Source organism: Haplochromis burtoni, unplaced genomic scaffold, assembly GCF_018398535.1.
Source record: "Haplochromis burtoni strain Fernald_Lab_line unplaced genomic scaffold, NCSU_Asbu1 Contig_80, whole genome shotgun sequence".
Lineage (NCBI taxonomy): Eukaryota > Metazoa > Chordata > Actinopteri > Cichliformes > Cichlidae > Haplochromis > Haplochromis burtoni.
Window position 1 is genome coordinate 1,374,152 of NW_024582441.1, and position 11,948 is coordinate 1,386,099.

General features: G+C 39.4%; 1 protein-coding gene across 7 annotated transcripts in view; it reads left to right on the forward strand.

Moving 5' to 3' along the window:
- The window catches only part of cd4-2.2 (CD4-2 molecule, tandem duplicate 2), a 24,889-nt gene that overhangs the window by 8,614 nt on the left and 4,327 nt on the right, over nucleotides 1-11,948 (forward strand). Inside the window, exons 1-5 of one of the 7 annotated variants that reach the window (XM_042222165.1) lie at nucleotides 1,605-1,722; nucleotides 1,814-1,951; nucleotides 4,749-4,991; nucleotides 5,075-5,179; nucleotides 5,292-7,200. In XM_042222165.1, coding sequence (XP_042078099.1) covers nucleotides 7,137-7,200 — 64 coding nt within the window. In that variant the 5' untranslated portion in view covers nucleotides 1,605-1,722; nucleotides 1,814-1,951; nucleotides 4,749-4,991; nucleotides 5,075-5,179; nucleotides 5,292-7,136. Of the gene's footprint in view, nucleotides 1-16; nucleotides 363-1,228; nucleotides 1,270-1,563; nucleotides 1,723-1,813; nucleotides 1,952-4,748; nucleotides 4,992-5,074; nucleotides 5,180-5,291; nucleotides 7,201-9,957; nucleotides 10,302-11,745 lie in introns of those variants that run through there. The other 6 variants (XM_042222166.1, XM_042222168.1, XM_042222167.1 and 3 more) reach the window with 6 other exon arrangements.

Sequence of the window (11,948 nt, forward strand, 5' to 3'; positions counted from 1 at the left end):
TTTTCACTTCTCTGTTACAGGAATCATTGTGGATCCATGAGTATAATCTGAGTGTGTGCAGCTGAGCTTTTTTTAAGTCACTGTGCAGAACTTTCTTCAGCTTTTTGTAAGAACTGCACTGAGTAGAAAATGCCAGGCCTAGATTGCAGGAAAGTAGACATGAGTAGCAAACCCACAAAGATCTGGGGTTTGCAGTGGCCTACAACTTTCCAGAGTGCAGCTCTCTCTTCAGATGTCTTCCGCCTTCTACACTTTTGCATCCTTGAGCTCTTGTTTCAGTGAAGTGAAGCACAGAGAGGATGAAGAGAGAATTTTGCCTTCAATAACTGAACTAAAAGACACAAAATCTGCTCAAAATTAAGGTAAGAGCTCAACTACATTTTAAATTGGCTTTTGTACTTCAAAATAAATTCATATAATTTAACTCGACTATCGCGGAAACTTTCTGTTTGCTCCGTAATGGAGTTCAAAGTTACTGCAGAGACACCAGTTTAAGAGCAAATACAGATTAAATGTTTTAAGTGTTTCAGAAATTGTTGTTTGTACGGAGTCGAAGTTAAAAGCTTTTAAACAAACCGAAGAAAAATCAGTTGAATCGTCTTTCAAAGCCTTTGATGTGTACGATCACATTAATTTAATAGGCTTAAACTTTCATTAACCTGTGAGTTTAGTTCTGTGGTTTTTTAAATGATAAGTTTGAAACTGAGCTTTAACGTTTTTCTTTTTGGCGTGATTGAAGCACCTTATGTGGAGGCAGCAAATTCTTGTTTGATGCAGTTTAATTGGACACATAATGATCTCAGTTAAGCTGTTTTTTTAGGAGAATTTATTTAAGTCACTTCAGTGGAAACAAATTTTTATTTTAACTCTTAAAAACTTCTCATTTCTGATGAGCAGTCAGATAAAGTTACAGCAGATTTACAGGAAACACCTTCACATGAGCTGTTGGTGAGATTAAATTAAAAAGCCACAAGAAATGTTTGACTTTCTCAGTGACACTCTTTTTCACTTTTTAAGTCCAACACTGAGTTTTATTATTTTTAACATACGACACAGAGAGAGGACGGAAACAGAGCGAGGGCTTGGTGGTTTCTCTGTAAAGTGTTCATGTGAAGAAGAATCTCTCTGTGGCTGTGTGTGAAATGAAAGTGTTCACGTTTAATTAGTTTTCTTGTTATGATGTCGTGTTAACAGTAATGTTCATTTGTGTTTTATTTTAAACCCTCAGGTCGACTTTCAGAATGAAGGTGATTGTGTTGTTTGTGTTTGGTGAGTGAATATACTTGTGAAGACAATATTGTGAATAATCCTTTAAAATACTGCACACACATGTTGTAGATGGTGTGTGACCTCATGTTTCATCAAACTGAAAAATCTTCTATAAATATGGTTGAAGTGGTGTTTTAATCATCTCAGGTTCTTTAATGTCACTGCACAAGTTTACGACGACATAAAGAGAATAGGACTGGTTTTGTCTCCATGTAGAGACGTTTCTTATATCCTCCTTTAAATAAGCATTGTTAAAAGACAAGTATTTATTTACTGTGATCATCTTCTTTTCAGTGCTGGGTGCACTCTCTGCTGCAGGTGAAGATTTCATTGCAAAAGTCGGGGAGAAAGTCACATTGAAGTGTGGGGTCAGCAGCTACAGACGCTCTCTGCAGTGGCATCATGGAAATGACCTTCTTCATAGTGTTGATCAGAGAGGCTACCCTCACAAAGGTCTTTGATTATCTTGAACTTATACTTGATAGTTAACATCAGTATATGATGATTACATTATATTAGAACATATTTTTATTTTCTGTGTTAGGCAGTGCTGAACTTGTGCAGAGGTCAGCCGTGAGACAGACGAATCTGGAAATCTCCAGTGTGAGAGAAACAGATGCTGGACGGTTCACATGTTCGGCAGATGGGACACGTCATGAACATTCACTTTCTGTGTTCTCAGGTAAACAGCAGACCTTGAAAATATACAATTACAAATAAATGTTCATATTTATTGGAACAGTGATGGGTTTAACATATTAGGACAGTTATGGTTTTGTTTTCTGGATCCTTTCATGTTACACTGATAATCAGGTTAATAAAAATGACACTGCTGTGAAATGAGGGGAAATTTGTTTAATGTGATTGATGGTTCTGTTACTATAACAGGTAAAAGGATATACAACAAAAATATACAATGTATTTCTTACACACTATGTTTTGCACTCACATTAGACAATTCAAAGCAGCAGAGACCAAAATCCAGATTATACTATTGAAAAATCAAGCTCAGAGTACTACATTTCCCTTAATTCAACTTAATCCTCTCCCAGTCAGCCTTCAACATCTTTAACAAACTCTGTTGTACAGGCAGCTTTCCCTGTTTGATGTCTCTAATCCCAACGTGGGACACCACTGAAACTTCCTGAACAGGAGATGAGCCACGGGGTGGGCAGGACCACCACAGTCTTAAGTTCTTGTTTTTTTGTTTTTTTTTAGTGAACGGCTGCTTAAACAAAAAAGCTTATGCTGTGTTTCTATATGACAGTGACGCCTGTGTAAGCACATTATGACAGTTAGGGACAAAAAAAATGCAATTTGGTCTACGCTAATTTGTAGTAAAGGAAAAGGACACAAACATCAGCTTGTGACGTAATAAACAGTCCAGGCCTGGATCTTTTCTGTCACTAGCTGGGTCACTACTTATTACAATCCCTCTACAGTTAAATGGTTATCTATGATCAGTGTTGGGTAAGTTACTTTAAATAGTAACTTAGTTACATTACTAGTTACTTCTATCAAAAGTAACTCAGTTACTTCAAGTTACTCGTTACTTTCAAAGTAACTAGTTACTAGGGAAAGTAACTTTGGTTTTACTCAGAATTCTCTTGTTAATGTGTTGCTTCCATAACTTTGCCAGTCTTCTAGCTTGCTTACTTGCCACAAGTGCACTGTGCCACCTACCAATAGAAAGGAAAAGATAATGTGCATATTTCCACGAGAGAAATCCCACGCCTGGACCGTCATTGACTGCTGCCATGATTCTAGCCTACGTCACAGCGTCATGTGCGCCTTTTACATCCAACACAAAAACTGCAGTCGTGGTGCTTTCGATTGTACTCAGAACTCGGAAATTCTGCCTTCTGAATAGGAAGATGTAGGCAACACCAGACTGCAGATGAGCTGCATACAGGGCTGGACTGGGACAGAAAATCCCGGGCATTTTGACTAGAGACCGGCCCACCATTATAGGAAAAATCATAAAGCCTTTGAATGAAAACAAACGCTGTTGTGACAGTGATGTACACTGTTTTGATGGTATATATGCATCAATCTATCAATCGTTTGTTGTAAGATTCAGATAATTATTTTTTAAAAGCTAGACATTTTAAATGAGAATAAGAAAGAAAAGTATTTCTTTGTGCCCCCCTCTCCCTGTTAATGCCCTACCTGGCCCCCCTGGCAACACTTTGCTAGATCCGCCCCTGCACAGTTACCAGCTGTCAGCTACTTAGAAAAGGATCCTGGTGTTATTTGTCTCTCAGAAACAGTTCATAACTTCAACTCATTCATGTCACCTAAAAGGTAAACCTGTTTCTCCATCACCTGTTCAGCTCTGATGATTCAGTAAGGACATCTCCTGGTTTCATCTTCATGTTTCCCTCTCACCACATAACCAAACCGATATCATGACCAGCAGCTTTACAGCTGTGGCTCCAGCAAACATCAGCTGATACTAGAAATTAATATTAAATAAATTCTAACAACAGCTGATCAAGCTTAAACGTGCTGCTGTTGTTTAGCGCGACATCCGCTGGTTTCCTCTTTCTGGCGCAAAGTGGGCGATAAACAAACAAGAGAGAAAAGCCGATCAGCTGATCATTGATCAGTTTCATGATTGAAGTAGAAACAGGAGAGGGAGGGGGAGAATGAGAAGAAGAGGCAGCTGTGCAGCAAAGACACAGAATAACTCCAGCTTTGTGTCTTTTTCATTGTAGCTGAAGTCCGGGACAAACTGTTCCTTTTCACCTCAATAAGAAACGCGTAATATTTTCTCTGAATACCAGACGGGACGGTTGGCAACTCTAATAACTTATGAACAAAATAAAGTTCAACATCATTAACTTCATAGCACCACCCAGCTGTATAGAAACTCCGTCATGCTAGCTAGCACGCAGTACGGAAAAAGTCAGCATAACGAAAATAAACTCCACCTAAACTTGGTTCATATCTGACCCAGAGAGACTGCAGGTCATAACTTCTTACCTGAAGTTCAATTCACACTTGGACCGGCGGCCGCCTCGGGTCTCTTTTCCTTCTCCTTCATCCACCTGCTGGCCTCACCACTTGCTAATGTTACTGAATCTGTGGAAGCTCCGCGATAGCCACCACACGAAGTAACGAGTAACGAGCCTATCTAAATCCCAGTAACGAGTAACGCGTTCCTGATTTTGGCATAATAACTAGTTACCGTGCTCGTTACCACAATAATAACGTAGTTACTGTAACGCGTTACTTAATAACGCGTTAGTCCCAACACTGTCTATGATATTTTCATATCACCAAAAATGTTTCAATGTGTGAAAGCGTAACCACTTTTCCTTTAATACTTAGTGTAATATGCTCTCATTCTTTTCCTCTCATGTTATAAAGCTTTGTCATGTGTGTAGCGAGTTTGGATGAAGCTTGTTCAGCATGGTCTCCTTTTCTCTTTGTGATTCTCACTGTATCTGTTGTTGTCCGTCTGTTCTCCTTCTCAGTTTCGGTCTCGTCAAACCCTCTGCTGTTCTCAAGCCGAATGATGAGGCAACGCTTCAGTGTGAGGTGAAAGGTCAGCCCCAAGGATGTGAAGTGAAGTGGCAGAGTCCAAATACAGATTCTCCCACAAATCCATCAACAGTTCAACTGAAACCTGTAACAAGCTCACATAACGGGGCCTGGGAGTGTATCGTCACCTGTGGCAGCAATAAGTTTAGTCAGAGTCTGACCATCACAGTTCAAAGGTAATACACAGCACTAGGAATGAAAACCTTTGTGTGCATATGTGGTGCAAAGAAACATAAAGATGTGTGTTTTTGTTCTTCAGAGCCTCCAACTACAACAACTACAACAACTCCACCAACCACCCGTAAGAACGTCACATTGTTTGTAACGAGTGTTCAGAAGACAACATGTACAACATGTACAACATGTGCGTCCAGCTTTTGCAAAGTGTCTGCAAATTGGATCAAAGTGATCCTTTGCTGAATGTGTAACTCATTCTTGTCGTTCTCACTTTGTCCAATGATCTGTGTTTCATTCAGGTACTGCCAACGATTGCCCACTGGGACTCTCCTGTTGGATGTGGATTGCAATCGGAGTCTGCTGTCAGTTTGGGATCTTCCTGATAGTTTGTGTCATTGTCTTGTGTAAGTGCATGAGTAGAAGGAGGGTATGTGAGGAAAGGCGCTCATCAAATATTTATGTGTAAAGTTGATCGTTGACGATGAAACAAAAAATGGGTTAAGTCTAAATGAGTGTCTCAGATTGAGTATTACACTCTTCAGTAAATTGGTGCAGATGTACAGATGAAATGTTCGGTTTGTTTCCTGGACCTCGCTGAGTAAAACTGAGAAGCACCTAAAATCTGTGAAACATCTGTTCACACTTTACTTGCAAATGACACTTTATTGCCAAAAGCGTTCACTCGTCTAATTTCATACACATATGAACTTGAGCGGCATCTCATTCTCAATCCTTGAGGTTTAATATGATGTAGGTCCAACCGTGGCAGCTTAAACTCTTATGGGAAGGCTTTCCAAAGATTTAGGAGTGTTTATAGGAATTTTTTGACTGTTCTTCCAGAAGCACATTTGTGAGGTCAGACACTGATGTTGGACAAGAAGTCCTGGCTCAGAGTCTCTGCTCTAATTCATCCCAAAGGCGTTCTGGCAGGTTGAAGTCGCGACTCTGTGCAGGCCAGTCACGTTGTTCCAACAGGAACAGGAAGAGACCATCCCAAAACTGTTCCCACAAAGTTGGAAGAATGAAATTGTCCAAAATGTCTTGGTATGCTGAAGCATTAAGAGTTCCTTTTATTAGAACTAACCAGCTGAGCCCAACCCCTGAACAACAACCTCACACAATAATCCCCCTCCACCAACCTTTACACTTAGCACAAAGCAATCAGACAAGTAGCGTTCCCCTGGCAACCGTCCATTGCATTGTCCAGATGGAGAATCTTGATTCGTCACTCCAGAGAACATGTCTCCACTGCTCTAGAGTCCAGTCGTCGTGTGCTTTATGCTGATCTGAAGATCACATGAAGGTTGGAGGTCTGTAGTGATTGACTCTGTGATTTTATGTGTCCTACATCTTCATGGGTGTGTTCTGTTTTCCACTTTGCTACAATGCCACTAACAGCTGACCGTGGAATATTTAGTAATGTGGAAATTTAGAAACGAAGTGACCAAAACATCTGAATTTAATGATTTGGATGCTTGAGTGAATATTTTGAGTATAATATTAAGTCCCAAACAAGAGCAACATTTCTGAGCCTCCTCACATCCTGTCTGTTTATTTCCACTGCCATAATTTGTCACTGCTTCCTCTTCTTTTATTGGACGATTACAGCTTGGTGTCACCACTTCAGCATTCAGCCTCTTCCTGCACCTGCTAGTCTGAGGAAATAGCAAAATATCCAAACAAACAAAAAACAACAACAGAATAACAACAAAAGTGTGTTACAACAAAAAAGCACCAAAACAACTTGTTTTTCTTTGGTTTGGTGAGATTTGAAGATTCTTGTTTTGTCTTGTTTTTTATTTCAGAAAGAAACGCTTTGTTACTTCTGCTGTGATAAATAAATGTTTTTCTGTCAGGCTGTGTGCTTTTTCAATTTTTGTTTCTGATTTTTTTTTTCTACTTTTTCCTATGTGATGTCAAAAAGAGTGGATAATGTTAATGGTGTTGTTAATTTCTCAGCTATATATCTTTATCTTTGAGCTCATAAGCCCCACCCTCTTGCCTTTCTTGTCTTGTACTTGTCAGCGGCAGCCAATCAGAAGGTTTTCTCACAGAGAGTAGGGCTGAATATTAGATGAAAATCAGATAAATAAGGCTCACCTGTCAATCGATATGACCAGCTGGTGCCTTTTGGGGAAGTTTTAATGGACTGTGTGACTAATATTCTCATAACTGATAACCAACCCAGAAGTCTGTGCTTCAGTTCAGGTGAGTGAAATTCGAGTGTTTTATTTGTTTATTACTTGGAACTCAGGATGTGTGGGACTAATCATCGATGTTGTCACTAGTCAGTCCCAGATTTACTTCCTGTTCAATTTAGTAGTTAAAACTTATAATTAATTCTCCAAAATGTTGGCAGCACTCTGCCACCAGATGAAGCATTGTTGACACATGCCAAAAATTTGTGAATCAAGGCCTGATCTTTTTGTTAATACTATGTGTTAACCAGTGGCAGTTTTTGTTATGGGTGACATGGGCTGCTGTTGCCCAGGGCAGCATTGTGGTGGGGTCACATCATGGGCATTGGCAAAAAAAGTTGCTCACACACATGCTGCCCTGACATCATGCCAGCACATTTTGGGAGTATCATAGGCACCGATTGGTTTTCCATAGCCCATTTGCAGGGAGTAAGGGCGCCCTGCTGCTGCTTGCTGCACAGGGAGGAGAGGGGCGCAACCACTATACCTGCAGAGGGTCAGGCAAGTCCTCCTCAGGAGCACTGACATCAAGACAAGGAAGCTCCTGACAATGCATGGAGGGTTTCACCCCAAGTCTAGCACCCTGAGGCTGTACGCTAAACGGAAGGAAGGAGGCTGGGGACTAGTAAGTGTCTGCACCACAATCCAGGATGAGGCAACGAACATCCATGAATATATCAGGAGGATGGCCCCAAAGAAGAGGAGGAACCATCATGGAAGGACAGGCCCTGCACGGTATGTACCACCAGCAGATAGTGGAGGTGCCTGATATCCAGAAATCCTACCAGTGGCTGGACAAAGCTGGACTGAAGGACAGGACGGAGGCACTAATCATGGCATCACAGGAACAAGCTCTGAGCACAACATCCATAGAGGCTGGGGTCTATCACACCAGACAAGACCCCAGGTGCAGGCTGTGTAAAGATGTCCCTGAGACAATCCAGCACATAACAGCAGCGTGCAAGATGCTAGAAGGAAGTGCATACATGGAACGCCATAACCAAGAGGACGGCATAGTATAGAGAAACATCTGTGCCAAATACAGCCAGGAAGTCTCAAGGTCAAAATGGGAGACGCCCCAGGGGTGGTGGAGAACGAGTGTTTATTTCAGTGCTAAAATTTTAACTGGATTTTCATTCTTTACATCCTGTATTAATTTTTATTCTGGTGTAGAGACAAATATCATTAATAACTTGTATATTTTGAGCATTTTAGGTGCCTGACTACTGCCCTCTGTGTGCCATTTTATGTGAGTTCCTAACTCCTTGAATATTTGCAGTGGAGCTAGTGACAGCAACGTTATTGCAAATATCAGACACAGTGTCTGCTTTTATGGGAAACACAGCAAGTTTAAAAGTACAGGATTTACATTAAAATCATTTTTTACATTATGTAAAATAACGAGCAATTGTTCACTGGTGAAAAAGACAAATGTGGAAACTTGGAGCAATTTGATAAAATCTACAAATCGTCTTTGGAGGCCATAGGAGAAACAATATCAGTATAGTGATTACAAAGACATGAGGTTGTGAACATTTATTCGGTTTAAAAAAAAATCCTTGGAGATGGAGATGATCTGCTGTGAAGACCCTGAAAGGAGCACCTGACAGAAAAACAGGGGATCAGCCATTTTTCCATGTTCATATTTGTTATTAACAAATCAGCCCTGGTTGAAGGGACATTGCATAGTTTTACTCAAAATTTAAAAGAAACTTTAGTGAAATCTTTGCAAAAGAAAACAAAAACATTTTCTCCTACAGAAAAAAAATAGATGACTTCCTTACAGACGTCCAAACTGCTTATTATATATGTGCTTGCTCAAATATTAGGAAAGAATTGCATTAAAATAAAATGTGGTAACTTTTGAGCTTCTTCAGCAGGGGGCACCATACTCCACATCTGCTCTGACAACTCATTTCATGGCTGCTGATGTGCACAGTCTGATGTGTTAATCTGTCAGAGAAGTGAAGGTTTGAAGGATTTATATCCATCTATCACCAACATACCTGGAGGAAAAATGTTTGTGTCATGTCTGAATAAAAGCAAATGGACCAGTTTCCACTGATGAGTCGTGCTTTAACTTTTATTATGACATCTGTACCTGAGCTGTACATTTGGAGGCAGCAGGTGCTGTTAAACAGGCCTTTGTGTTTTATCTCTGTGTCTCACAGATGGGTGATCTTCAACAATCAGGTGAAGGTGTGCACCACAGAGAACTATGATAGCTCTACCTCTGAATGGTATTTGTCTTTATCTCTGATTTACAAACCTCAGGTCTGTTCAGAGACACGGTTAGTCTTGTTTCCTGGGCCTTGCTGAGTAAAACTGAGAACCACCTGAGATTTTGTCAGACATCTGTTCAAGTTTAACTCACAAATATTTTCAGAAAACCAACAAGACCCACGGCTGCTTTGGGTCCTCTCTGCTTTTATTGGACGATTGGAGTTTGGTGTCATCACTTCAGTCTGACGCCACCTCCTCCTCTGCCTGTTAGTGTGAGGAAATAAGACAAAGAAAGACTTTAACATCCACAGTGAGAGAAAATGTCATTTAATGGAAATAATTACAACTAATGTCTGTCAAAAAAGAAAAAAAAACACCAAATCAGCTCATTTACCTTCAGTTTCTTTTATTTTGAAAACAAATACTTTGTTACTTCTGCTGTGATGAATAAATATTGGTTGTTTTTTAAAACTCTGTGTTCTTTCTCTTCTTCCTATTATGACTTCTCTGTTTATTTCAAGTTATTTTCACTTCTCTGTTACAGGAATCATTGTGGATCCATGAGTATAATCTGAGTGTGTGCAGCTGAGCTTTTTTTAAGTCACTGTGCAGAACTTTCTTCAGCTTTTTGTAAGAACTGCACTGAGTAGAAAATGCCAGGCCTAGATTGCAGGAAAGTAGACATGAGTAGCAAACCCACAAAGATCTGGGGTTTGCAGTGGCCTACAACTTTCCAGAGTGCAGCTCTCTCTTCAGATGTCTTCCGCCTTCTACACTTTTGCATCCTTGAGCTCTTGGTTTCAGTGAAGTGAAGCACAGAGAGGATGAAGAGAGAATTTTGCCTTCAATAACTGAACTAAAAGACACAAAATCTGTTCAAAATTAAGGTAAGATCTAAATCTTCATTTTAAAATTGGGTTTTATGTTTCAGAATAAATACAAAGGAGTTAACTCGACTATCCCGGAAACTTGTTGTTTGCTCCGTAATGGAGTTCAAAGTTACTGCAGAGGCACCAGTTTAAGAGCAAATACAGATGAAATGTTTCAAGTGTTTCAGAAATTGTTTTACATACGGAGTCGAAGTTAAAGTCTTTTAAACAAACCTGAAGAAAAAATGTGCTGAAGTTTGTTTCTGAGCCTTTGATGTGTACGATCATGTTAATTTAATAGGCTTAAAGATTCGTTAACCTGTGAGTTTAATTCTGTGGTTCAGTCACTGAGATTTAATTTTTCAAATGAGGCTCACAGAGTTAAGTTTAAAACGGAGCTTTAACTTTTTTATTTTTGGCGTGATTAAAGCACCTTATGTGGAGGCAGCAAGTGTTAAAATTCATTTTGATGCTAGTTAATTGGACACAATGATCTCAGTTGAGCTGTTTTTTGTTTTTTTTAGGAGAATTAATATACACGTCACTTGAGTGGAAACAAATTTATATTTTTCTTCTTAAAACTTCTAATTTCTGATGAGCAGTCAGATAAAGTTACAGGAAACACCTTCACATGAGCTGTTGGTGAGATTAAATTAAAGAGCCACAAGAAATGTTTGACTTTCTCAGTGACACTCTTTTTCACTTTTTAAGTCCAACACTGAGTTTGATCATTTTTAACATACGACACAGAGAGAGGACGGAAACAGAGCGAGGGCTTGGTGGTTTCTCTGTAAAGTGTTCATGTGAAGAAGAATCTCTCTGTGGCTGTGTGTGAAATGAAAGTCACACACCAAGAGAGAGTTAACTCGACTATCGCCGGAAACTTTCTGTTTGCTCCGTAATGGAGTTCAAAGTTACTGCAGAGCACCAGTTTAAGAGCAAATACAGATTAAATGTTTAAGTGTTTCAGAAATTGTTGTTTGTACGGAGTCAAGTTAAAAGCTTTTAAACAAACCGAAGAAAAAATAGTTGAATGTCTTTCAAAGCTTTGATGTGTACGATCACATTAATTTAATAGGCTTAAACTTTCATTAACCTGTGAGTTTAGTTTGTGGTTTTTTAAATGATAAGTTTGAAACTGAGCTTTAACGTTTTTCTTTTTGGCGTGATTGAAGCACCTTATGTGGAGGCAGCAAATTCTTGTTTATGCAGTTTAATTGGACACATAATGATCTCAGTTAAGCTGTTTTTTTAGGAGAATTTATTTAAGTCACTTCAGTGGAAACAAATTTTTATTTTAACTCTTAAAAACTTCTCATTTCTGATGAGCAGTCAGATAAAGTTACAGCAGATTTACAGGAAACACCTTCACATGAGCTGTTGGTGAGATTAAATTAAAAAGCCACAAGAAATGTTTGACTTTCTACAGTGACACTCTTTTTCACTTTTTAAGTCCTAACACTGAGTTTTATTATTTTTAACATACGACACAGAGAGAGGACGGAAACAGAGCGAGGGCTTGGTGGTTTCTCTGTAAAGTGTTCATGTGAAGAAGAATCTCTCTGTGGCTGTGTGTGAAATGAAAGTGTTCACGTTTAATTAGTTTTCTTGTTATGATGTCGTGTTAACAGTAATGTTCATTTGTGTTTTATTTTAAACCCTCAGG